General features: G+C 54.4%; 1 protein-coding gene across 2 annotated transcripts; it reads right to left on the bottom strand.

Annotated features, from left to right (window-relative positions):
• Window positions 1-26,110, bottom strand: SMARCB1 (SWI/SNF related, matrix associated, actin dependent regulator of chromatin, subfamily b, member 1). Of its 2 annotated transcripts, none has more exons than XM_032602415.1 (9): window positions 25,379-26,110; window positions 21,528-21,666; window positions 19,872-20,001; window positions 17,829-17,966; window positions 15,672-15,799; window positions 12,399-12,565; window positions 6,602-6,792; window positions 664-795; window positions 1-332 (listed from the first exon to the last, which is right to left on the bottom strand). In XM_032602415.1, the coding sequence occupies exons 1-9, from the start codon at window positions 25,469-25,471 to the stop codon at window positions 293-295; spliced, it is 1,158 nt and encodes a 385-aa protein (XP_032458306.1). In that variant the 5' UTR covers window positions 25,472-26,110; the 3' UTR covers window positions 1-292. The 2 variants fall into 2 exon arrangements, with proteins under 2 accessions (XP_032458306.1, XP_032458307.1); XM_032602416.1 differs by having other exon boundaries at window positions 21,555-21,666; window positions 25,379-26,109.
• Window positions 26,111-26,594: the final 484 nt, after the last annotated feature.

Here is a 26,594-nt window from a genome sequence, read left to right as displayed (position 1 = left end):
TTTGAAGAAACGAAACAGGACCTGTCGCCTTTTATTTAAAAAATGTTGCTTGCCCTGCCTGGGGCTCCTATACAAAAACAAAACACAACCCAAAATGAGGCTTCTTCCTGACCAGAGACGGGCGGTAGGGACTGGAGCTCAGCAAAAGGAATGTGTACCCTGGGGTGGATGACCAGGAGGCCCCTGCCCCATGCTCCTCAGGATGGCCAGGCTGCCCCCTCCTTGCCAGAAGATGGAGGGGAGACGGTCCAATCTTCCAGATGCTCCGTGGGAGCCAAGCACCACTGGGTGGTTACCAGGCCGGGGCAGTGTTGGCCAGACGCCTCATCCGCCTGCAGGAGGGGAGAGGGCGGTGACCCTGGGCAGCTGCCCCTCCACCAGGGATCTCTAGGGCAGCCAGGGGAAGAGGCAGAGACAGGGTGTGGTAGGTGGGATCCCCAGCCCCTCCCTCAGCCTTGGCCTGCTACTTGGGGCGCTGAAGCTGCCCACTGTCCCACCCACCTCGCCAGGGGTCCCAAAACCTGGTCTAGGCTGTGGTCAGACCGACCCAAGGGCTACTCTTGTCCCCTGCAGGACTAGACTGGGACTCATCATCCAGGGGCCTGCTGGGTCTTGGGAAAGGGGACGGTCCTGTCCTGCCTGAAAATGGGGCTGGGGAGGCACCTTGTGTTCCTGTCCTGGTCGCGGATCTTCTTCTCCATCTCGGCGTCTGTTAGGGTCTCCAGCAGCGGGCACCACTGATCAGCGTCGCCTGTGTTCCGGATGGCAATCTCCACCGTGGGCAGGGGGTTCTCACTGTGGAAGACAGGAGGAAGTAGACAGTTCACAGAGCAGCAGCCGGAGAGGCCCCAGAAAGCTCTGTCCACGCCCCACGGGCAGCTGGAACGCTGGAGCCTGGTGTCTGTGCCTGGCCCCCAACAGGGCGGTGGGGGTGCTGTGGCCCAGTGGACACCACGACAGCGACTCCAGGTCTGCATGCTGGGGAAGGGTCCATAGGACAGCGTTGCAGGGCCAGCTGTTCCCACTGCACCTGTGGGGAGGGGGAGGGCCGTCCACCTCGCTCAGCGTCCACAAAAAAGGAAACCAAAGGAGTCCACCCAGGAGTCCAGATGACGCTCACTGAAGGCCACTGCCCCTGATGGTCCCACACACAGCTCCTCAGCCTGTCACAGGGCCCAGAACCCACGACCCCTGACTTCTCCACCTTGGGGTCCCTCAGAAACGTCTCCGACTCCAGCTGAGGGCCATCTGCATAGCCTCTGGCTAAGTGGACTCAGCGGTTGGGCGGGGGGGTCAGCCTCAGCAAGGCCACCAAGGCTGGGGGTGCCTGACCGAGCTGCCGCCTTTGCCAGAAGGGCCAAGCCCAGGCTGCCCGGTGAGCCTCAGCACAGCCCGAGCCCTGCCCCCATCTACCCGGAGCCCTGTAGAGTCAGCTCTGGAGGAGGGAGAGCAGGGGGGCCCCAGGGAGGTGCCTGGTGGATGATGGCACAGAAGAAAACGGGCCCCTGGCCTTGGTCTAAACACCTCATCTCGAAAATGGGGACAATGTCCTTGCTGTGAGGGCTTTCAGAGGATCACTATTACTAAACATCCAATGTACATCCACTATGTGAGGGCCGGGTGCCACTCCCACAGCCCCCAGAGCCCGTACCGAGGGGCTGCCCAGCGTGACTGCAGAGCCCCCGCCCATCCCCCTCATGCTGCTCCTCGGCCTGGAGTCTCAGGGACCGCAGGCGCACGAGGCACAGCCCAGGGCTGCCCTGCTCCCCTGCAGAAGTGGTGCTCGCCTCTTGCTGCCACAGCTTGGCCCATGGGGTCCATGCCCATGAGGCCCGGAGCTGGAGCTGGTGCTGGTGACTCAGAGGCCTGTGGCTGGGCCGCCCCTCCTCGGCTGCTCCTGACAGCTGCTCCCCAGCCGGGTGGCGGTTTGGCAATCCCAAAACCAGCCGGCCAAAGACCCAAACATCATTCCTCACCTCGAGGGCTCCCAGCTGCCTTTCTCAGGAAGGGGAAACATGAAAGTCGCCAAGCCCACGCGGAGGGGAGCCAAACATGTTTTCCTCTTAAACAAGAGCTGGAGCGTGGGTCCTGGAGGCCCCTGTGTTTACCTCCCTGTGGCTCTGGGAAGATTCCACCCCAGTGGGTTTGTTCTAAAATAAGAACTACTTGAACCAGGCACGGAAGGATGGGCCTAGAGCCAGCAGGCCCCATAGGTTTTGCAGGAGACGTGCGGGCAGAGCCGCCCTGAAGCCCTCAGAATCCCCTCTGAGGGGATTGTGCTTCCCGGGCCTCAAGGCCACCTGGGACCCTGATGTTCCCACGACCTGTGGTGTCCAGGCAGGGAGGCCATGGCTGAGGAGGCAGAGGACCTGGACGTTCATCTTCGATGTGACCTCACTTTTATGACTTCATGAGGTACAACAGGCCAGCTGAGAAGCATGACTGTGCCCACTTGGTAGAGGAGAACAAGGCTGCGATGGTGAGCAACCTGCCCACAGCTCCTCAGCTGGGAGGAGGGGGCAAAACTCGACGTTGCCCTCCTGTTTATGATCAACTAACTTTGGATAAGAGGCCAAACCCACTCAACGGGGACAGAGCAGTCTTTCCAACAAATGGTGCTGGGACAGGAGCCTGGATCAGGCCACTGTTTCTTAGGTATGACACCAGAAGCACAAGCAACAAAAGAAGAAATAGATAAACTGGACATCATCAAAACTTAAAACTTTTGTGGGACTTCCCTGGTGATCCAGTGGCTAAGACTTTGCCTTCCAATGCAGTGGGTACAGGTTCAATCCCTGGTCGGGGAGCTAAAATCCCACATGCCTCTCGCCAAAAAACCAAAACAAAACAGAAGCAATATTGTAACGAATTCAATAAAGACGTTAAAACAATGGTCCACATCAAAAAAAAAAGAATTTTAACTTTTGTGCCTGAAATGACACTGTCACGAAAGTGAAACATAAACCCACAAAAAGGGAGAGAATATTTGCAAATCATGTATGTGATAAGGGACCTGTAGCTAGGATATATAATGAACTCTTACAACTAAATAATAAAACACCAAATAACCCAATTAAAACACAAAGGACTTGAATAACCTTTTGTCTAAAGAAGATATACACACGTCCAACAGCACATGAAAATATGATCAACACCATCAGCCATTGGGAAATGCAAATCAAACCACACGGAGATGCCACTAGGGTGGCTAGGATCAAAGTCAGATAACAAAGGCTGGCGAGGATGTGGAGAAACTGGAGCCCATACTCTGCTGGAGAGAATGTAAAACCGCGCAGCTGCTTTGAAAACAAGTCTAGTGGTTCCTCCAAACGCTAAACAGAGCTACCACGTGACTCAGCAATTCCACCCCTAGGTACATACCCAAGAGAACTGAGAATAGGTGTTCAAACAAAACCTTGTGCACAAATGTTCACGGTAGCACTGCTCTTAACAGCCCAAAGTTAACAAAACCCAAATGACCATCAACTGATGACTGGATAAATAAAGTATGGTCTGTCTATATGATGGAATATTATTCAGCCACAAAAAGGAATGAAGTCCTGATACAGGCTCCACATGGACGAACCCTGAAAACATTATGCTAAGAAGCTGGCCACAAAAAACCATATGTTATATGATTCTATTTACGTTAAGTATTCAGAACAGGCATATCTACAGGCGGGAAGTAGATCAGCGGTTGCCCAGGACTGTGGAACTGTGCAAACACACAAAAACTCACTGAGTCAACACTCTAGGTGGTGAACGAAAACAAGCCGGCCAGCCCGGCCACGGGGCCAGCGCAGGGTGTCGCGGTGTGTGCCACCTCTTCTGGTGGCTCTGGTCAGCCAGTCCACAACGACCCTGGTGCCTCCCAACCCTGAGGCTGTTCCAGTGACAATGCCTCTGTCCCCCACCGGGCACAGCTGCCAGGTTCTCTGACCCTTTGCCTGTCCCCAGCTTCCTCCAGCCTCTCCTGCCCTGGCCCCCCGCTGCCTCCTCCCTGGCCCACACCATCTGGCCTCGGTGGCCAGGCACTCGCACCTCCTCTGCTGGACAGCGCACTGGTTCTCCCCTGTGTCCCCAGCCAGGGCGGAGGGCCGGCCCGGAGGAGGTAGAGGAACTCTGCAGGATGCCACCCCCCTCATAGTCTTGGTGACCGTCTGACACCCTCACACCCTCTGCCCAGCCCTCCCCTGGGGAGCCCTGCCCCCTCGTCACTGTCTCTTGTCTCCATTCCGCTGGCTCCAGGACATCTGTATGTCCCTCTGGTTCAGCTCTATCCTCTAGCAGCCACACGCCCGCGTCCCCCTCATGCTCACTGCCTGCCTCTGCCCACATCAGGCTTGCCCGGCCCGCTGCCTGTTCTCCGCACTGGTGCCCCAGCTCACTAGCCTGTGACTAGCCTGCTCCACTGTCGCAGAGGAGGGCACCGCGGCCAGACACCAGGCTGGGCTCAGTCTGGCGGAGACAGCCAGCACTGGCTCACAGGAATCCAGAGAGCTTCCAACAGGGGTGACGGGGCCCAGAGCTTAAAGTCCCCTTGAGGAGTCATGCGACTCAGCAGCTGCCAAGCTTCGCGTAGCAGAAACCAGGCTGGGGCTCCCAGTCCAGCTCTCCGTGGGCCAGGTAGGCCCTGGCCCTGGAGATGCAGCGAGCCCCTCTCCCTTCCCCAGGCAGAGGCTGGACAGCAGGGAAAGGCTGCTACTGGTCTCCCGGGGAGCTCCCGAGGTGTGGGGAGCGCACGGGGAGAACGCGGGGTGGGGTCAGGAGACAAAGTTCCAGGCCCCCTGCTAGCCGCAGTCCTGCCCCTGGATGATAAAGCCTGACCCCGCGCTCCCCTTCCTGTCCTGCCAGCTCTCCGAGCACCCCGCTGCCCAGCCCAGACCCAGCACACGCGAGCCCACGAAGCCTGGTCGGCTGGGGAAGTGCAGCAGCCCTCCTGATGCCAAAGGAGGCCTGTGGCCGCCTCCAGACCACCAGGCAGGCCGCACCCACCCAGCTGGCTGGGCCAGGCTGCTGTGGAGGGGGCATGCTTACCACAGTCCCCAGTGGGGCGGCCCTGCCTTTGATCCTGAGGATTTGAAAGCTGCATCCTCAGTACCAGAGTCATTCCCACCCACACAACGGAACGTGTTAACTAGCTGCTGAAATGGGAGCACTCCATTCAAGTCCTGACCTGCACCCCCGGGGCCCCCGGGGGCCTGCTCTGGAGCTGCAGGTCGCACTGCCGACAGCCCGGAGCCCTGGCAATCAGAGCAGGAGGGATGCGGCCTCATGTGTGGACACCCTCCAAGTCCCCCTGCTGCACACCAGTGAGATGTGGGCTCTGACTCAGCATTTGGGGATGAGGGACTCCCAGGACCTCAGGGTCGACTCTAGGAAGCAAGGCCACCCCAGACTGGCCCCAGGCCGGTCGGCCTCAGCTTGCATGCCGTCAGTGGACACATACCGCGACACCGTGAGCAGACCTCCCATGGAATGTGGAGTGTGGGCCTGTACCCACATCTGTGGAGCAGGATCCCCAGTTAGCGGGGCTGCTGGAGGTCATGGGAGGCCACGTATGTTATGTCAGCCGGGACGCCCAGGGCCTGAGGCCCTGCGGGTGTTGGTCATTCCTTCTCTCTTGCTCAGAGCTACAGGAAAACTGAGAAGGCTACCTCCTGGGATTTCTGGGGGAACCAGCTGAGACACAAACAGACTCATGTGCTCCCTTAGCTGTTCCGTCTCTGCAAGGCTCTTCATCTTTGCTCCTCTGCACCACCTTAAGGGGTGGTCCCTCAGTAATGGCCTCCAAATGTGGACGGTGACAGCTTGACGAGCAGAATAAATCCTAACATCCTATTTTGATGCAGAGATACTCAGCGCCGCCCCCGCTGGCACCCCATCCCGCAGAGGAAAAGGAGCTCAGGGAACAGGGCTGGATGTGATGAACAGTCCTGTTGGTGGGCGAGCTCTGCTATGTGGTTAACGCTCGCCGACTCCTGCCCCGGCCAGGCCCACACGGCAGGGCCACCAGGAACAGGAAGGCCACATCTGTGTCATGAGGAGCCCCGTCCCCCGGTCCACCCCCACCAGCACCCATGACACTGGACCAAATGCTACATTTACACTCCCTACCCCCCCGCCCCCCGTCCCCAGCAGCCTGAACGCTACTCCCTCTTCCACACCGGCACCCAGTACGGGTCCAGCCGGCAGGGGTGCCCACCACCTGCTCTCTGACTGAACAAGCAGCCTCTTGACTCCCCTCCAGGGAAGGCAGCATGGAGTAGGCCTTGTTTGAGATTCAGTGCCAGTCCATCAGACGACCCCGACCGAGGAAGGGTCTGGGTGAGTGCAGGGAGGAGGTGGCATGTGAGGGCGGCAGGGGCTGTTGGCGGCAGAGTGGGTGAGGACAGAGGGGCAGACCCGCCACCTCCTTAGAGCCTCCTCTGTGATGCGGGATGGGAGGAGCCAACAGAGGCCGTTGAGCCCGCAAAGCTGCTGTCGGCCAGACGGCATCGTGAGGCTCCAGAAAGTCCCAAAGGCGTCACCACACACAGGGGGAAGCCTTGTCCCCAGAATGGTCTGCAGGAGGAGGAGGAGGCCCCTGTCCAAGACCTACCTGAAGGCGTAGGTCTTCTGATGCCAGCTCAGCTGTCCCCGGATGCTGTACGCGATGGTGGTGACGAACTCCCCGCCCAGCCCCAGCTCGGAGCACAGCTTCAGGGCAAACTTCTCCGGCGAGTTCTCCTTCTCTGACATGTCCCACTCAAACTGGTCCACCAGGGAGATGTTTCCCACGTGGATGTTCAGCTGGGCCAGAACCAGGAACAGGAGTCAGAGCAGGCAGAACTGCATCCCCCCTCCAGGCCCATGAGGAAGTGGGACGGCTGCCCTTATCCCTCTGGCTGCAACTCCCCATCCGCAAACGGGGCTGACCCCACAGACCTCCTGGGCGGCCAGAGAGACTGTGGTTAAGGGCCCAGCACTGTCACCCTCTAGGGAGGGCCCCGGGCACCTGAGTCCCGCCTTGCCCCTGTTCCCACCCCCCTCGCTCCCTGCACTGGCTGGTACCCTCTTCTCTGCCCTTCTACCGCACTGCTCTGGACCTTTACAACGTGATAAACACTGGTCACTCATCAGATACTATCCCCAAGCCCTCACCTAAGCCAGCATCTACCCCCCTACTCTGTCTCTTCACGGAACATGCCCCGCTCTGAAATCATCTGCTATGTGCACTCACAGACCCACAGCCCGCATGGCACAGTCAGGGCCTGGGCGTGTGGGGGTGGGGGGCGGCGGGAGCGGAGGCCATGCTGGTTCCTGCGCCTCGCTCCCCAGAGGCATCTGTGAGACGTGCCACCTGCAGCCACAGCCTGTGCCCCAGGAGCTCCCCACCCTGACTTTTCACCCCACAGATGACCTGGGCCTGCTCTGAAACTGGGCATCAGAGACTCACAGGAAGGACAACTCGGGGTCTGGCAGCATTCACTGGGCATCGTGTGGAGACCCCTGCCCCTGCTGTCCAGCCCTCTACCAGCCAAGCAGGCCACGGTGCACCTGCCCCTTCATGCTACTGTCCCCAGGTGCTCAGCTGGGCTTTTAAGATTCGGATCGGGACTCGTCCATGCCTTCAGAGAAATGTGAGGCCCTACCACCTGACCTGTGCGTGAAGTCCTGCACGTCTGGGCCCCCTGCACGGCACTCCACTCTGCAGCCGAGGCCCCGCCACTCCCGCCTCCAAACCGCGCCCTTGCTGGGCGACCAAGCAGGTCTGCGGGTGAGAATCGGAAGAGCCGGCCCTTCCCAGCAGGAACCACGTGTCTGGTGAGCCACGTCGGCACGACAGGACCAGAAAGCAAAGCAGCAGCAGGCAGCCCATGGACACGTCACACGGGACCACACCGCCCCGCGCACCACTCGGCCTGGCCATCAGGGGTGCCACGCAGACCGGTGCCTGTTTGTGCACTGCGCGGACTGCTCATCAACGCGATCGTTTATTGAGAAATACATACTCCTGCCGACCCAGGAGGCGCACAGGGGACACACAGTGGGAAAAACAGACGCAGAGTCATCTTCATGGGTTGACATCCAGTGCGGGGTTAATTACGTGAATGAGGGGACATCAGAGGTGTAGGTGCTGAGGGGAAGAGGGGGAGGGGCAGAAAGTGCAGTCAGCCGTTAGCTGACTAACGGGCAGGAAGGCCGCCCGGTGGAGGGGGCATTTTAGGAAGAACTGGACAAGCTGAGAGAGAGCAGGGTGGGGCTCCCGGGGGAGGGTCTGGGCAGAGCAGGGCCTGAGGCCTCCACAGAGGATACAGGAAGCTCACAGAGTGGGGACTGGGAGCCGTCAGGGGGGTGGTGGGTGGTGAGGGGCGGCTGGACTGTGGGGCCAGGCCCCCCGAGCAGGCTCCCCAGCTTCAACCTGTATCACCCACATGCCATTCCCTCCCCCAGAAAGGGCCCCCCAGCCCCCCAGAGTCTGACAGCTCCACCCTCAGCTGCACTGAGCCCCACGGCCCTGGAGGGCCAGGTGTCCTCGTCGCGGTGCCAGCCTAGGCTTTCATTCCACCGCTCCGGGAGCACCTGTGAGCGGCCGCCCTGAGCTAAGGCGCTGCTCTGTGAGGAGACATTGTTCAGATGTCATCCTTCACTGTGTCCCAGAAGCACCCGGCTCCTCTGGAGTCTGTGACACATGGGAAACCCTGGATGTGGCCATCAGAGTGCTCGCCTACCAGGTGGCACGCTCCCCCAAGGTCACAGTGCCCACGAGGCTCTGCCTCCCCGGCAGCAGGCCTTCCCTGACCAGCTGTGTCCGGCCCCAATGCTGGCAGGCCCTCACGACCCCAACCAGGCAGGACCCTGACCTGGGGATGGTCCCCCAGCAGCCTACCAGCCAACACCATCCCATGGGTGGGGATTATAGGTGGGTGTGAGGGCCTGAACGGACCCCACGGCTGAGAGCTGTGTAGTCACCAAGAAAGCCTCTGATCAGGGAGCAGGTGACGGTCCCAGGTGGATTTTCAACTGCCTGACAGCTTTCTGTATGGCTGCCCACAAGCTCCATCAGGATAATAAAAAGATGACACTCAGTTACAATAAAATGTCAGAGAAGCCAGCTGTCAGACTCACAAGGACCCTCCCTGTGGCTGATCCCACCTATTTGGAACCATGCAGTTGGGTGTAGCCAACTCTGCAAGTCCACGTCCCCACCATGGTTACAGGACAAAGATGCAGCACAGAGTGGAGTAGGGACCACCCTCCAGGGGCCACAGGCTGCGCACAGGAACACAGGTGTTGGTCCCACAGCTGCACCCCACACATCCCCACCGCTTCTCTCCCAGGACATCCCCTTTCTTTCTCACCCGTGCCCTTTTTCTGCTAGTTGGCCATAATGAGAAACTGAAGCAGGTTAAGAAAAATAAATTCATATTTCTTTTAAAAGAAATTAACTAGCAAGGAGGTTGAATCAGTAATTAAAAACCTCCCTACAAAGAAAAGCCCTGGACCAGATGGCTTTACTGGTGAATCCTACCAAACATTTAAAGAAGAACTAATACCAATTCTTATCAAATCCTGCCAAAAACAGGATGGACTTGAGGGGGAAGGGTAAGCTGGGACGAAGTGAGAGAGTGGCACGGACTTATAAATACTATCACATGTAAAATAGATAGCTAGTGGGAAGCAGCCGCATAGCACAGGGAGATCAGCTCATTGCTTTGTAACCATCCAGAGGGGTGGGAAGGAGATGCAAGAGGGAGGAGATATGGGGATATATGTATATGTATATGTATAGCTTATTCACTTCGTTATAAAGCAGAAACTAACACACCATTGTAAAGCAATTATGCTCCAATAAAGATGTTAAAAAAAAAAAATCCTGCCAAAAAACTGAAGAGCAAGGAACACTTCATAACTCATTGCCTTGATACCAAAGCCAGGCAAAGATACTACAAGAAAGGAAAGCTATAGACCAATACTTCTTACGAACATTGATATGAAAATCCTCAACAGACTTCCCTGGTGGCGCAGTGGTTAAGAATCCACCTGCCAATGCAAGAGACATGGGTTCGAGCCCAGGTCCGGGAAGATCCCACATGCCGCAGAGCGACTAAGCCCATGCGCCACAACTACTGAGCCTGTGCTCTAGAGCCCAAGAGCCACAACTACTGAAGCCCGTGAACCCAGAGCCTATGCTCTGCAACAAAGAGAAGCCACCACAATGAGAAGCCCGCACACCGCAATGAAAAGTAGCCCCCACTCGCTGCTACTAGAGAAAGCCCACACGCAGCAAGGAAGACCCAATGCAGCCAAAAATAAATTAAAAAAAATAAATTCAACAAAATACTAGCAAAACTGAATTCAACAGCACATTAGAAGAATTACACACCATTATAAATGATACAACAACATAAATCAATTATAAAAAGTGGAATCTATTATGGCAATGCAGGGATGGCTCAATAAGAAAACCGATCAATGCAATAAACCACTTGAACAGAATGAAGGACAAAATCCATATGATCGGGGCTTCCCTGGTGGCGCAGTGGTTGAGAGTCCACCTGCCGATGCAGGGGACACGGGTTTGTGCCCGGTCCAGGAGGATCCCGTGTGCCATGGAGTGGCTAGGACCGTGAGCCATGGCCACTGAGCTTGTGCGTCCGGAGCCTGTGCTCCGCAACGGGAGAGGCCACAATAGTGGGAGGCCCATGTACTGCCAAAAAAAAAAAAAAAAAAAAAAAAAAAAAAAATCCCAACAATATTTTTGCAGAAAGAGAAAAAAATCTATTTTAAAACTCATATGGAGGGACTTCCCTGGCAGATCAGTGGTTAACACTCTGTGCTTCCACTGCAGGGGGCCTGGGTTCGATCTATGGTTGGGGAACTAAGATCCCACATGCACACAGTTCGGCCAAGGAAAAAAAAATTCATATGGAATCTAAGGACAAAGGATGTCCAGCCAAAAACAATGATGAAAAAGAACAAAACTGGAAGACTCACACTTCCTAATTTCTAAACTTACTGCAAAGCTACAATAATCAAAACAGTGTGGTACCGACATAAAAACAGACAATAGACCAGTGGGACAGCCCATAAATAAACCCTCAAATATGTGGTCAAATGATTTTCAACAAAATTGACAAGACCATTCAATGAGGAAAGGATAGTCTTTTCAACAAATGGTTTTGGGAAAACAGGGTATACATATGCCAAAAAAACGAAGCTGGACCCTTACCTAACACCATATGCAAAAATTAACTCAAAATGGATGGAACATATAAATGTAAGAGCTAAATCTATAAAACTCTTAGAAGAACACAGAGTGAAAGCTTTATGACATTGGATTTGGCAATGATTTCTCGGATATGCCACCAACGGCATATGCAATAAATGAAAAAATAGACAAACTGGACTTTACCAAAATAAAAAAATTCTATGCATCAAAGGGCACTATCAACAACATAAGAAGGCAACCCACAAAATAGAAGAAAATATTTGCAAATCACTTTATCTTTAAAGGGATTGCTATCTAGAAGACCCAGGGAACTGCTAAAGCTTAACAACAAAAACCTGATGCAAAAACACAAAGGACTTAAGCAGCCTTAGAGGATAAACAAATGGCCAATAAACACATGAAAAGATATTCAAGGTCACTAATCAACAGGGAAATGGGCTTCCCTGGTGGCGCAGTGGTTGAGAGTCCACCTGCGGATGCAGGGGACAGGGGTTTGTGCCCTGGTCCGGGAAGATCCCACATGCCGCGGAGCGGCTCGGCCCGTGAGCCATGGCCACTGAGCCTGCGCGTCCGGAGCCTGTGCTCCGCAACGGGAGAGGCTGCAACAGTGAGAGGCCCGCGTAGGCCCGTGTACCGTAAAACAAAAAAAAACCAGGAAAATGCAAATCAAAACCACAATGAGATATTGCTTCATACCAAGCAGGCTCTGCAGCAGGCAGGCCTGGGCCCAAACCCCAGCTCTACCACTTCTCAGCAGGGCAGTTGGGGGTAGGTGGCCCCACCTCTTCACTTGTAACACAGCATCTTCCCCCAGGATGGTGGGGGTTACTGAGACAGTATGGGGTGTGCTTGGCGCAGCCTGCCCACAGAAAGAGTGTGGCAGTGTGCTCATCTTACTGTAGCCTTCCCTGCTCTACCTGTCAGCTGGCACAACCTCCTTTGTACCACCCAGGCTCTGGCAAGGCCACAGCAGCACCCCAAATGTGCCCAGAATGTGATACCTTACTCAGAAGTCAGCCCACACCTTTCCTGGGATAAGCTGCCTGAAAGACAGCTTTCCAGAAGCCCTGTCCCACAGCATGAATCCCAGACAGGCTTCTGTTGAAGCCTCCACGTAGCTTCAGCACCCCATGACCCCCACCAGTACAAGGAAGACTCTGGTGCAGGGCAGGGAGCTGCCTACCTTGATAATGACACGCTGGTCTGACTGGTCCTCTAGGATGCTGTCTGTGGGGTAGGACTCGATCTGCTGTCTGATGGCGGAGGCGATGGCTGGTACAAACGTCAGTGGGTTCAAATCCAGGTCATCACAGAGAATTTCTGAAAACATCTCAGGGGTCATCAGCTTCTCTGAAATGAGGTGAGAGGTATGGACTGCTGGTGGACTGCAGGACTTAATGTCACCGTGCTCAGCCCTGACCTCCCCCAGCCTGTCCTCCTCTGCCAACCCACCTGGATGAAGATGAGCATAAAGATGAGGACGATGGATCCTCCCAGACACGGTAAGGAGAGGAAGCACAAGACGAACACCCCGCTTCTGGCCCTCAATCCATACACACCACCCCCCCTACACCTCTGGAGGTGGTCAAGACCCTATGTGCTCCCCAACCCCAGGCTCCCCGCTCCCGGGCTTAGGACTGCACGGCTCTGTTAGTTCTAACCAGTGAGCCGTCTGGGGAGGGGGGACGCAAAGGCACTTCAGAGCTGACGTGCCACTTCCTCCCCTCTTCCAACCCAGGCAACCAGGGAAGCCCACGTGGAGACACAGGGCGAAGATGGCCTCAGAGGAAACCAACGTTGCCAACACCCTGACTCGGACTTCTAGCCTCCAGAACTGGGAGGAGATAAAACCTGCTGTTATGCCCCCCAGGCTGTGGGACTTTGTCACCGCGGCCCGAGCTAACACAGGTTCCTTCCAGACAAGCCACTTGGAAGCCAGCATCCACTGGAAGACGGAGCAGGTGCATGTCTATCCACCACTTCCTCCACAGTGGAAATCCCTCAGAGATCACCTGGGGCTGCGTGTGGCTTTTTACAACCCCCCACTGAGTTTCTGACTCTGTGGGCAGCACACGCACTCAACAAGGCGACAGCATGGGGGTGGGTACGGATCCTGGATCCAGGAGATCCAGGCCTCAGGGGTGAGCTTCATGGGGACTGTCCACTACTGGCCGGACTACAGCAAGGTCCTGTGCAGTCAACTGTTTTCCCCAGACCTGCCCTTTCTCATAACCCAAACTTCAATGACCACGTGCCAAACTGGGATGAGCCACAGAGAAGGGAAAGCAAAGAGTGAATTCCCGGGTTTCCCTGGTGGCGCAGTGGTTTAAGAATCCACCTGCCAATGCAGGGGACACAGGTTCAAGCCCTGGTCCGGGAGGATCCCACGTGCCGTGGAGCAACTAAGCCTTGCGCCACAACTACTGAGCCTGCGCTCTAGAGCCCGCAAGCCACAATTACTGAGGCTGCATGCTACAACTACTGAGGCCCACACGCCTAGAGCCCGTGCTCCGCAACAAGATAAGCCACTGCAATGAAAAGCCTGTGCACTGCAACGAAGAGTAGACCCCGCTCTCTGCAACTAGAGAAAGCCTGCACGCAACAATGAAGACCCAATGCAGCCAAAAATAAAAATAAGTAAAATAAATAAATTTATATATATATATATATATATAAAAAGAATGAATTCCCTCACAAGCACTCGGCATGATTCCATCTTCAAGAACGGGGTCTGCTGGGACTTCCCTGATGGTGCAGTGGCTAAGAATCTGCCTGCCAATGCAGAGGACACAGGTTTGAGCCCTGGTCCGGGAAGATCCCACATGCGGCAGAGCAACTAAGCCCGTGCGCCACAACTACTGAGCCTAAGCTCTAGAGCCCGTGAGCCAAAACTACTGAGCCTGTGTGCCACAACTACTGAAGCCCACATGCCTAGAGCCCATGCTCTGTAATGAGAAGCCACCACAATGAGAAGCCCACACACTGCAATGAAGAGTAGCCCCCGCTCACTGCAACTAGAGAAAGCCCGCACGCAACAAAGAAGGAAGGAAGGGAGGAAGGGAGGAAGGAAGAAAAGAAAGAAATAACTAACTAAATAAATAGAATGAGGTCTGTTTAACAGACAACTGACCCCACTATTTCACTAGCCCAGAAGAAGAGCTAGAGACCAACCCTCCTCACAGCACCATTGTGCCAGACCTGAACACTCAGCCAGCCTACTATTGATAACGCATACATCCAGTTTTGGAGAAGCAGCAGGAAGCTAAGGTGCTCAGGCCAAGCATCCTATGAGTATATTGTGCAGATGATTTTAAAAATTAACTTTTTTAGTCTATGATCGTTGTAGATTCAGATGCTGCCTTGATTACTGCAGCTCCACACCAAGTCTTGGGATTAGGAAGACTCATTCCTCCTACTTTCTTCTTTTCCAAAATTGCTTTAGCTACTCTAGTTCCTTTGCCTTTCCATTGAAATTTTAGAATAATTTTGTCTAAATCTACAAAATGTCTTGCTGGGATTTTCAAAGAAATTGCTTATAAACTTGCATATTAAAAGGGAAGAGATATGGAAATACATGTATATGTATAACTGATTCACTTTGTTATAAAGCAGAAACTAACACACCATTGTAAAGCAATTATACTCCAATAAAAATGAAAAAAAATAAACTTGCATATTATTTTAGGGAGAATTAACATCTTGACTCTTCTGATCCATGAACATAGTTGTCTGTCCATTTATTCAGATCTCCTTTAATTACTTCCATCAGTGCTTTATAGTTTTCAGCATACAAAATGTTTCCTGAAACAAACTATATGTTTGTAAGATTTACACCTTTTTTCTTAACTGAGTAACTCTAAATAATAACATATTTTTATACTGGACATTTGAGTGTCCACGTGTTCACTGACAGTGTATAATGTATAGAAATACAATTGACTTTTGCATGTTTATTTTGGGTCTTGTGACTTTGCTAAGACTCGGTTATTAGTTCTAGCAGGTTTTTTTGGTAGGTCTCTTGAGATTTTCTATGTAGATAATCATGCCATCTACAAATAAAGACAGTTTTATTTCTTCCTTTCTGAAGCGTATGTTTTTTATATCATTTTCCTGCCTTATTACACTGGCTAGTACTTCCAGCACTATGTCGTCTATTCCCAATTTCTTGAGTTTTTATCAAGAACAAGTGCTGGATTTTGTTAAATGCTTTTTTTGTATCAATTGATATAATCAAGGGATTTATTTATCTTTTCTAGTCTGTTAATATGATGGATCACACTGACTGATTTTCAAACAATGAACCAGGTTTGCATTCCAGGATTTGAACCCAAAGCCCACACCCTCCAAATCTACTCCACAGTGCTCTGAATGTCACAATCAGAGTCCAGGGTCCCCCTGACGGGCAGCAGGCAGGAAACAAGACTGTGTGCAAGACGGTGGGTTGGCCACCACATACCGTTCATGTTCCAGGTAAAGGCGTCCCGCAGCTTCTGCCCGTCTATCTCCATGTCCAGTCGGATGGGAACCAGCACCTCAGGCTGGGACGCATTCTCATGGATCACAGCTGGGTCGTGGTCGTCAAAGCTGGAAGGGAGGCAGCAGCATGCTCAGCAAGGGGGGCTGAGGTCCCTGCACCCAGGGCCTCCCTCTCTGCACCACTGGTCACTGTGACCTAACCAGAGGGGAAACCCTGCTTCTTACAGGGACTTGTCCACTATGGGCTGAGTCGGCAGAGACAGTGCCAGCAGGGGTCCACGCTAATGGACACGTGGGATGGGAGGGGAGATGCTGACTTGGGCAGCAGGACAAGATGGAGATGTCCGAAGTAAGGGAGATTTAAGCCCCAAAGCAGGTAGGACTTTCCCAGGAAACTGTAGGAAAGGAAGGGTACTCCCAAAAGTGGAAGCCCTTGAGCAAAGGCCGAGGAGCAGGAGAGTCAAGAGCTGCTGAGGGAAGGAGGGGTGCAGATGGGGCGGGGGAGCAGTGGGAGGATGCTGGGAAGCCACAGGGGTCCAAGTGCCCACAGTTCTCCATCTCCAGCCTCGACCCCGAGGGAGCCCCAGGAAGACTGAGAGCAAGGCAGTTCTGTGCTTACACCTGCATTTCAGGAAGACGAAGCGGGAAGATACGGGGTGAGGGTGGGCGCAGGAAACCCAAGGGTGGAATACCGAGGGTTGAGAACTGTTCTCAGAGAGCTGGGGGCACAGATGACAAATAAACAAACAAATGAGGAAAACACCCCCCTCTCCCTGCCCAGACACGAATGCTCTAGGACAGAGTGGCCATTCTAAAAGGGGAGGACCACTCTGAGAAGTGACATTCAAACAGAGATGGGGAGGGAGAAGAAGGAAGGGGGAGGAGGGAAGGAGGAGGGAGAAAGGGATGAGCCTGCAGATGCTGGCAGGAAGTGAGGGATTTGCGAGGGCAGGAGTGCCTGGGCAGCTGAAGAGCACTGAGGAGGCCACTGTGCCTGAGGTGAAGGGCAGCAGGAGCCGGGGCCAGAGAGCGGCAGCCACCACCAGGACTCTGTCACGTGGATGCTGGTGTGACGGGGCATCTAGAGGACCTGCCCTGGGTGAAGGGGCACACGCCCAGTGGGGAGCTGGCCAAGGGTGCTCGGATTCTGGACACTTGGAGAGCTGAGCAAGTAGAATTTGTGGAGACTGGCTCTATGCTGTGAGAAGGAGGAAGGGTTCCAGGATTGTGGCCCAAGCACAGGAAGGACGGGATTGCTGTGTCCTGGGCTAGAGAAGCCTGCAGGCAGCCTGTGCTGGAGGTGGCTGGGGCGGCATTCAGAGGACAGCTTAGTGGGCAGGAGCTTGAAAAATGGCCCCCCAGAGACATCTATGTCCTAAGTCTTGGAACCTGTGACTGTCACCTTACAGAGCAAAAAAGGAGAGGGAGCCTTGTCCAAGTGGGCCCTAAATTACATCACAAGTGTCCTCACAAGAAAGAGAGGGAAAGGGAGTTCCCTGGTGGCCTAGTGGTTAGGATTCCAGGTTTTCACTGCGGTGGCCCAGGTTCAATCCCTGGTCAGGGAACTGAGATCCTGCAAGCCACGCGGCATGGCCAGAAAAAAAAAAGAGAGAGTGACAGAGAAAGAGAGGGAGATTTCACACACACAGAGGAGGCCATGTGACCAGGGAGGAAGAGACTGGAGTGATGCTGCCACGAGCCAAGGAACGTGGCAGCTGCCAGCAGCTGGAAGGGACCCTGGAGGGAGCAGGGCCTGGCAACACCTTGATTCCGGCCCAGTGAAACTCCCTGCCTCTGGAACTGTGTGAGAATAAACTTGTGTTGCTTCAAGCCACCCAGTTTGTGGCGTTCTGTTCTGGCACCACGGGCAACTAAGCATCGAGTCATGTGGATGGCAGAGTAAAGGTCCAGGGACTGCACCCAGGAACGTTACCTGAGGAGCTGGGGGTGAGCGCAGGCAGAGCCAGGCTGGACCACGCAGAGGCCAGTCATGCTGGATGCTGAGGGAGACCAGCCCCAAGGATGAGCAGTGCAGAGTTTCTGGGACAGGAGGTCAAAGCAGAGCGTTTTTCTGGGGAGGAGGAAACTAAAACATGCTGGAGGACCTCGGTGGAGTCAGAGAGCGAGGCCCACTCACCATAGCGGGAACGTCCTCTTCTTGTCCCGGCCCATGCGGTTCCTGTTGATGGTGGTGGAGCAGGGCACGGCGTCCAGGTGGTGGGAGCTGTTGGGCAGGGTGGGTACCCACTGGCTGTTCCTCTTAGCCTTCTGTTCCCTGGGAGACATGGAAATACCTCCGCTCAGTCTACGAGCCCGAAACTGCCCACCAGGCATCAGGTCGTGGTCAATGGATGCCCACTGCGCCCCTGCTGGGGCCCCAGGTCCCAGTGGGGACCTCTGTGCACCACCAGACTCCGCGGGTGTCTATTCCCTAGGCTCCCACCAGCACCCTGCTCCTGGGTTAGGGGAGGTGCAGAGGCGCCCCAGCCCAGTGCCTCAGCCATGACCAAACATGCTACATGCTGGACCCAACGTGCTATAGCCGCACGAAGCACAGTCCCTTCTGCCAGGAGGGGGACTGTACAAGAAGGCTGCCCAGTAGAGCAGCCCTGGAACAAAGGCTTAAATGCTGAGTCACGGTTCATGGGTGGAGGAGAGGAGAGCATTTCAGGAAGAACACAGAGGGCAGCAGGGCTGGAGACACAGAGAGGGTCCTGATTACAGGGGCTGGCGTGCTCTGCAGGAAACGGATGCACTCAGCAGGTGGCTGTGAGTCGCTGGAGGTTTGAAGCAGCCAGAGACTCAGACTGTTATTTTAGACATGCAGTCCAGGCTGAGACAGACTAGGCAACGGCTCTGGCCTCTGGGCCTTCAGACCAGTAGAAGTGAGAAGACACATTGGTAAATACTCTCTAGAAAATGATGCTCAAAGTAATCCAAGGAACCCATGTCCCAAAAGAGCTCACTCTTCTCTCCAAATTACAAGTTGCTTTTACTACTAGGAAAGTACCAAAAGCTGACCGACAGGAGTGGGTGGGCTCCCACCTTGCTCTGCGAGCCCCTTCATCACCCTCGGGCCGTGTCCCTAGTAACCTGGGAACAACGTGAGGGCAGCAACTGTACGTAACTCACCTTTCCATCCCCAACCTCTGTACCATGTCACCTTCATGATTTTCCGTAACCGCATCACTTGAAACAATGGCCTGCCCCCCCCGCCTTAGTGCTCCCGCCATCTCATGCACCTAAACGCATGTTTTCTTGAAAGCTGAAAGCGTCACGCAGGTATTCTGCACGTCTCGCTCATGTGAGACAGGTTTCGGGTTGCTGCAGGGTCTACTTACCCACAACACATCGTGTAACCCCAGACTATTTGGGTGTCTGCATCTTCGCTCACACAGCCTTTCCCTGAGGCAGGACACTCAAGGGGCTCCCTAGTTCCCTTTATAATTCACATGCCACCAATAATAGCATCTCTGTACCTATAATGGTTTTTGTTTACGGTATAAATTATTTCCCTGGGACAAATTCCCAGGGGTGGAATTAATAGATCAGAGACCAACAAAAAACTTTGGGGCCACAATGCCTGAGGCAGAGCCGCCATGGTGGGCGTGAGTGTGCCCACTCCATGACGCCCTCCCCGGTTCTTTATGTTGCTAGTTATTTTTTTATTCTGCATTTTTAAAATCACACCCAAGAACAAACATCATTCCGTGTTTGTTTACTCCTATGCTTCAGTGTGGATCACACTTTACCTATTTGTCTACGTAAAATAGAGAAATACTTGGGGTATCCAAGTTTTTCTTATAAATCTAAATGAACAAACTCTACAAGGTAGCAACTTCCCAATTTCTTCCGTTTAACTGTTAATGTAAATGCTCTTTCAAAGGATCTACGTTGATACGTTCAAATCTATTGTTTGTTTTTTTTGTGAGTTGATCTGGGACGCTAATTGTTCTGACAGATTAGTGAATCCCACTTTCAAAGCATTCTTAATGACTCTCCAGAACCCAAGACTTGACTTATGTTTCTTAGAAATTCCAAAGTCAGAAAAAACTTCGAAGCCTGGCTAAGACGATCTGTAAACACAGTGGGTAAACTGCTGAAAAGTATTTTGGCTCCAGGGCATGAGAAAAATATCCGTGGGTGTCCTGAGAGCGAGCCAAGCACAGGGGTACAGTACCTGAGGTAGGTGGGGGGTTCCGTGCTGATGGATACGGCCTTGTACTTCTCATCGTTGCCATCCAGAATCTCTTCCACCTCGGAGGCTTTTAACAGAGTTACGCTGGTGGCCAGGGTCGTGTATCCATGATCTGCAACCAGAGATGCGGCTGCGGTCACCCTGCGGGAGGGCAGTGAGCAGCAGCAGCCAGGAGATGCAGCGCACTGAGGTCCTCACATGCAGGAGGTGGGAAAGCGGGTGTCAACCTCACTACTGCCCAATGCTGGCCTCTTCCAAAGGGGCGGTCTGGACCCTGGCTTTCTCTAGAGGCCCTCCCGGGTCAGCACTCCCTGGATGGGACGGTGGGACTAAACGTGTCCCGGGAGGAGCACTGGCTCCAGGCACAGAGGACGCCCATGGGCAGCTCAGCCCACAGGGCCTCTCGGGGAAAGGAAGGCTCCAGAGTGACACCGCCAGTGGGAAGAGGTCTGACACCGCTGCAGTCCACGACACGAAGCAAGGTGGAGATGAAATGAGGGATGAGAAACATTTTTCTTTTAAAACAAGAGCCCAGAGAGTTGGAAAGAGCTGCTGTACACCAAACAGGAATTCCTGGCCCAGCGCCAGTGGATGCGAGCTGCCCGGGAGCAGGGAGTTCTAGGCAGTTAGAACACAGCTCGCCTAGGAAGCCTGGTGGAGAGACAGATGGTTACAGGAAAGAGTCTCCCGAGCACGAGGCCAAGCCAAAGAGTCGCCAAGGCTTCCAAGGGGCAAGCGCAGCTGGGGACGCACTGGTTAGTGACTGGAGCTCCACTGGGGCGGAGGGAGGACCAGGGAGGCTTTGGAAAGCGCGGGAGGGAGTGAAAAAGTTACAGCAGCGCATAGAAAAGCAGCTCCGGCTCCTGCATTAAAAGAACATGTTAGACGAGACCAACGCAGGGCCTACAGACATACCGGCACGGGACAGACTGTAAAGCGCACATGCACACACGCAGGGATGCAGGCACACGCACGCAAACGGGCACACGCACGCAAACGGGCGACGCGCACGCACGCAGGCTCACACACACACACGAGGCCCGGGCCAGCTCCGCCAGGCAGCCCTGCCAAAGAGAAGGCAGCTTCGACCAAGCCCAGAGGCACAGGGCCTCTCCCCAGCTCAGAGGTGAGGAGCACCCTCTGCCCGCCCTCCCGGGTCGGGTGGCAGCGCCCCACAGCCCCAAGCGGGACATGCACACGAGCGCCAGCGGACCGACTGCCAGAACCAAGTGCCACACGATGGATGTGCGCTGGGAAGCGAAGCGGTGAAAGCCCGAGGGGAGAGGGGGCTGGGGCGGCCCCCCGCCGCCCGGGCGCATGGAGGGTGACGATGGCAACACGCCGGCGGCAGATGGTAGAGCATCACAGCATTCCTAAAACGTTTTCAGACCAGCGGTCTTCACAACACCCTCTCCGCCCTGGCCCCGCCCCCTCCACCCACCGCCCGCTGCCAACACCTGACCCTGACCGACCCTGACCGACCCTGACGGAGGACCACCGGCTCCAGGGGGCCCCCAGGACACTCCGCCACCCTAAGGTCAGGGCTGCCGTGAAGACGCTCCGGAGTGAAAACGTTTTATCTTCATGACAAAAGCGAGTGGTTTTGAAACAGGTTTACAAACCCTCGTGAAGACGCACCCTTAGTGTTAGGTTTTGTTTTTTTACCATGTGACGATGCAACTATTTTCTTCCTCTCTTCCACAGTGGCTAGTCGCCTCCAGAGCGAGGGGTATCTCTTGTACAGAGAACCTCGGAACATACGGAGGTAGTTTCCCACCTATGAGTAAAGCGAGAAGGCTCATTATGAGGGTCGCAGCTCCTCGAGGAAGGGGAGGGCCCTGGCTCAGAGGCTCTGCTGGATGAGTGACAGACAAACACACCTCGACTTGGCCCCCAGGCCTCCAGGCGCCAGGCTTCCAGCAGCAGTAAAAATACATTCTGCTGACATCAGGGGTTCAACAGCAGTTCGTATCTGGCCTACATCTGTTCCTCTGGTAGGGGTAATAACATCTGCATCCTGACGACAGGACCAAATTCAGAAAGGCCTGACCAGACACTGGGGAGGCAGGCCCCCCGAGCTCACTAAGCAGCTCGATGTGATTCTGATTTTGGACTAAGGATCTCTGGCACTTTCCAGAAATGCAAGGCCTCTCTGACTTTCTTTTATCTTAAGACTTTGATATTTTTACGATGTAATAAAGACCAAAAAGGTCTTTTAATTTTAGACAGATGCAGGATAATTTCCCCCATGGCCTTTGTTGCTTTGTTTAGTAACAAAACTCAAACCAGAAATACCAAAGGAATTTTCCAAAGAGTTTAAAATGCACTTACCAGCAATCCTCAGATTGCTATATAAATCATTACTGCCCCAAACAATAGCTTCAGTTTGCCTGTACCAAATACTCGGAAGTACGACTTACTTGATGAAAAGAAATCTAGTCCTAAAGTTTTTATAAAGAAACTCCATTGTTTCACTGACTTTTCAAAAACGAACACTTGAGTCACATGGCCAGGGACAGCAGGTGGACTGGGTGCTGGCTCCACCTGTGACCAGGCATCACTTCCCTTTTCTGGGTCTCCCTGCTTCCCTGTCAGATGTTCATCAGCTGTGAGGTTCACCCACGAAGGACCACTTCTACTACTTTCCCACTTACCTACCCCATTATAGTATATTTATTTTTTAAAAGTTTCTCCATTTTTCATGAATCAAAGATTTACATGATGCCCAACCAGGGCTGCCGAACAGTGCAAGAGAAAGTGGCCACAGGGTCACTGGTGCTCCCCACGGCAGGCACAGACCCATGCGAGATATTTGGCTTGAGTGTGGTTACCGTCCAAGGGTAAACACATAGTTTCCATCAGGTTTTTGAAAAGACACTGACTATAATGCCCCCACTACTACTTTGCAGGTCCTGCAGACCTCCCACACTCCTAGGCCCTTCCCAAGGCCCCTTCAGAACTTAGGAGACCAGGCCTGCCTTCCTGGGTTTTCCCTGAACCAGCCTTTGCCACCTCTGGACCCAGGTTTCCCAAATGGAAAACCAAGGTGTGGTTATGGGGATTTCCTAGGATCCTCTCAGCAGTGACTCTGGCGTGGTGACAACGGCTGCCTGCAGATGGCAGGAGAAGGGTGACACGCTCACTGCACCTGTGGATGCCCTCCCAAGGCTGCTACACCCAAGTGTGTGGGGGCGCTGAGGGTGCTGCTCTGGCGGGCCCACCTCTCTGAATATGGTGCCTGTTTGCCAAGGGCAAGGGGCCTGGGGGTCATCCACCCAATGCTGTCAGAGGAGCTGCTGCTTATCAGTAGACAGCACTCTGACCTTGAACCCTTCCCAGGCCTCCCAAGGCCTGATGATTGTTAAGCCAGGCCCCAGAAAGCAAACTGCCTCTCCCTTCTCCCATGTGGTCTCTATATACTGCATCTCAGGACAAACGTTCTCACTCAACAGGGCTGAAAGAGAAGACTGCAGTTAGCTGTCTAGAATCTAAAATGTGCTAAGGGGAAGATCTTAGAGACCATCTAGTCTAAGCATCTCATTACATACATGAGAAAAGTGACACACAGGCAGAGCTGGAACCAGGCCTCCTGACATTCTGCCCACCTGGCTGTGGGCTCCACCTTGATTTTCAAAAGTACCACCGACTCAGGGTCAATGCTAAACTGACTGCTCTTCCTGCCCGTTAGATCAGGTAAAGGTTTCTTTCTTTCTTTTTTTTTTCTTAAATTAACTAATAATTTATTTTGGGCTGCACTGGGTCTTCGCTGCTACGTGCAGGCTTTCTCTAGTGGCAGTGAGCAGGGCCTACTCTTCGTTGTGGTGCATGGACTTCTCATTGCGGTGGCTTCTCTTGTTGCAGAGCACAGGCTCTAGGCGCGTGGGCTTCAGTATTTGCAGCACATGAGCTCGGTAATTGTGGCTCGCAGGCTCTAGATCGCAGGCTCAGTAGTTGTGGCTCACGGGCTTAGTTGCTCCGCAGCATGTGGGATATTCCCGGACCAGGGCTCAAACCCATGTCCCCCGCACTGGCAGGCGGATTCTTAACCACAGCGCCACCAGGGAAGTCCCAGGTAAAGGTTTCTTTAAACAACCTGTCCGTCATCACAAACTGAAACTCCTCCACTGCCTTTGTGCCCACCGGCCAATGAGGACCATTCTGAGCTATGGCAGATGGCAGGCACTGGCTCCTCTCCTCAGCACAGCTAGCTTTGAAGAGTATTTTTGTGATGACATGAAAAACGTGTTGCATCCTGCCCCTCGTGTTTTACAAAAACTGGTGAAAAAAGGAATCACTCAGGTTCTGATGCTACTGAAAACACTGGTCTCATAACTCAATACAACTCAGACAAGTCAGGAATCACAGGGAGTCCTGGAAGCCTCAGTGTGACCATCATGAGGCTTAATTCATTCACACTATGTTCAATTGTGATGGAAAAAAAACACTGTGGGGGAAAAAAAGAAAAAAAAAAGGGAATGAAATGTCTAATACTGAAAACTGCTACAAGGAGAAGCAACCGCTGGCATTTGTAACTGCTTTAACTCTCCAGGATCTGCACTTAGCTCATTACATGAGGAAGACACTACTGCTTGGTGTTTGCACATCTAAATTGCATATCCATAATTGAAAAATATATGTGTATGTGCATGTACACACACAGACCTGGGACTGCCAAAAAGCCTAGTTTGAGGCAATCTGGAAAAACTTAATATACTTGGTATAAACTACCAGTGAAGAACCAGTTGTAGGGTTCTCCTAAAGTCAGTCATCCACATGATTCAACAAAGTGCTGAAAAGTCACTTTCAGTTAAGGATTAAAGCATAAGGCTCTTTCCCCTGTACTAACTCGGAGTTAGTTCAAGATATCCGAAGTGTCAAGCGCTTCCGAATTGCTGATAGATCTAACTCGGGGGTTGCGGCCTTAGCCATCCAAAAGCAAGTATCCTCCTCCCAACCTGTTTCCTCACTGCTAATCAAAGGTCAGATCAACTCCCCGCCCACCTCAAAGTTCACGAACACGAAGGGAGTGAGCCCTCACCAAGCCCCGTGTTTCGAACATACGATTTCAGGATCCCAGCTCCAGCAGTGTGGGACGGGTGCGCGTGAGGGGTACAACATCTCCCCCCACGTGTCGCAAGAGATAACACCCCGTTTCTATGTGTCCGGCTGGAGCAGTGGAACTCAGCGTGGTCCCGTGGCCCCGTGGCCCCGGGACGCCGCAGCCCTGGCAGCCGGGGGAGTCCGCGACTCCGCAACACCGGTGGGTGAACCGAGCGCGGGGCTGGGGCCTGCTCAACCACGCCCCGGTCAAACCGCGCCCCCAGGCACAGACAGACCACGCCCCACTGGCCGGCCGCGCACGCGCGCGCCCGCCCGTCCGCCGCGATGAATGGAGACGCGCGTTCCCGGCGCGCAGACCCGCCCCGAGGCTCCCGCGGGGACCAGGCCGGCCCGGGGCCCGGAGAGAGAGAGGACGCGCCTTGGGCTACCTCAGAGCCGATCATGTAGAACTCGCCGTCGTCTTCTAGCTGGAACTTGACAGGCTTCTGCCCGAAGGTCTTGCTCAGCGCCATCATCATCATTGCGGCGGCAGAGTCGGGCGGCCACGATCGGGCTGCGAGGGTCAGGAGGGCTGAGGCGGGGCCGGGGCGCGCCGAGCCTAGGGAAGCCGAAGCCGGAGGCGAAGGGCTGGCCGAGCCGGGCCAGGTGCTTGCGCCGCCGCCGGGCTTCTCCACCGCCGCAGCAGACGACGACCAGGCCGCACTCAGTGCGCAGGCGCGGGCGTTGACGCTGACGCGCGCGCCGCTGCCGCCCAAACAAAAGGCCGAGCGCGCCCCCGCGTGCCCTTTAAAGGAGTCTCGACACGTTTCTCTTCCTCCCAGGCCGCCTCCCAAGTGGAGGTACCAGAGAAAATTTCTCACGGACAGAAATAGCAACCGCGGCCCTGACTCAGACGGTGGTCTTCCCAGTCTCACAGCTGGGACTGTAACTCAGCCCAGTGAGGAGGAACGAGGCGAGGCCTGAAGGCCTGGAGGAGGCCAGAAGCACATATGCCTCAGTTTCCTCGGCCCAAGAACTCAGTGCAGCTGCGCGGATAGGAGGGCTCAGGGACCACTATCCCAGCTCCGGGCCCACACTGTTCCTGTGGCTTTGGGGATGGGGTTGGCAGGATTTCAAGGCCCAGGTGGTGTTTGGTTTGGCTGGTGCATCCTCTGAGTGCTGGGGTTGGCGGGGGCGGGGGGGACTGTCTCCATTCCCTCCTTAACTCTGCGCTTTATGCCTATCACAAGCCGGGTGCACTGAAGCCAGACAGCCCTGCCCTGGGGCGCTTACAGCTGGAGCGGGGCCTGACACACTGGAAAGCATCAAAGCATCCGTGTATCCGGTTGAACAATTGCAGTAGGTCAAAAACGGCCCACTGCTGACAATTTCCTATGGTTCCATCTGATAAATGGCGGCCGTGGTAGGTGCCACTCCGAAGAACATTCGCGTGGGGCTGGGTGGCAGGCGAGGAGACCCTGGAGAGCTAGGAATTGTTGCCGGTGGTAACCATGAGTTTTGTTGTGTGTCTTGACAGCGGCAGGATAGGGGCTGGAGCGTGGCATGATCAGAAAGAGTGACCACCACTTGGTGGACGAGGGTATGAGGGGCCATTGGGGAGGCAGGGGCAGAGCAGGTTCCCAGCCAGTCCTCCCACCTCCCTGG

This window comes from Phocoena sinus, chromosome 14 (assembly GCF_008692025.1).
Source record: "Phocoena sinus isolate mPhoSin1 chromosome 14, mPhoSin1.pri, whole genome shotgun sequence".
NCBI classification, from domain to species: Eukaryota; Metazoa; Chordata; class Mammalia; order Artiodactyla; family Phocoenidae; genus Phocoena; species Phocoena sinus.
The sequence above is the reverse complement of the archived record's forward strand: the minus strand, read 5'-3'. Positions and strand labels throughout refer to the sequence as shown.

Coding starts and splice junctions, on each gene's coding strand:
- SMARCB1 (XM_032602415.1), bottom strand. CDS start 25,471: ATGATGATGATGGCGCTGAGCAAGACCTTCGGGCAGAAGCCTGTCAAG. Junction 17,967..19,871: donor GAACCCCCCACCTACCTCAG/GTACTGTACCCC, acceptor CATGTCTCCCAG/GGAACAGAAGGCTAAGAGGA. Junction 796..6,601: donor CAGAAGACCTACGCCTTCAG/GTAGGTCTTGGA, acceptor TGTCTTCCACAG/TGAGAACCCCCTGCCCACGG.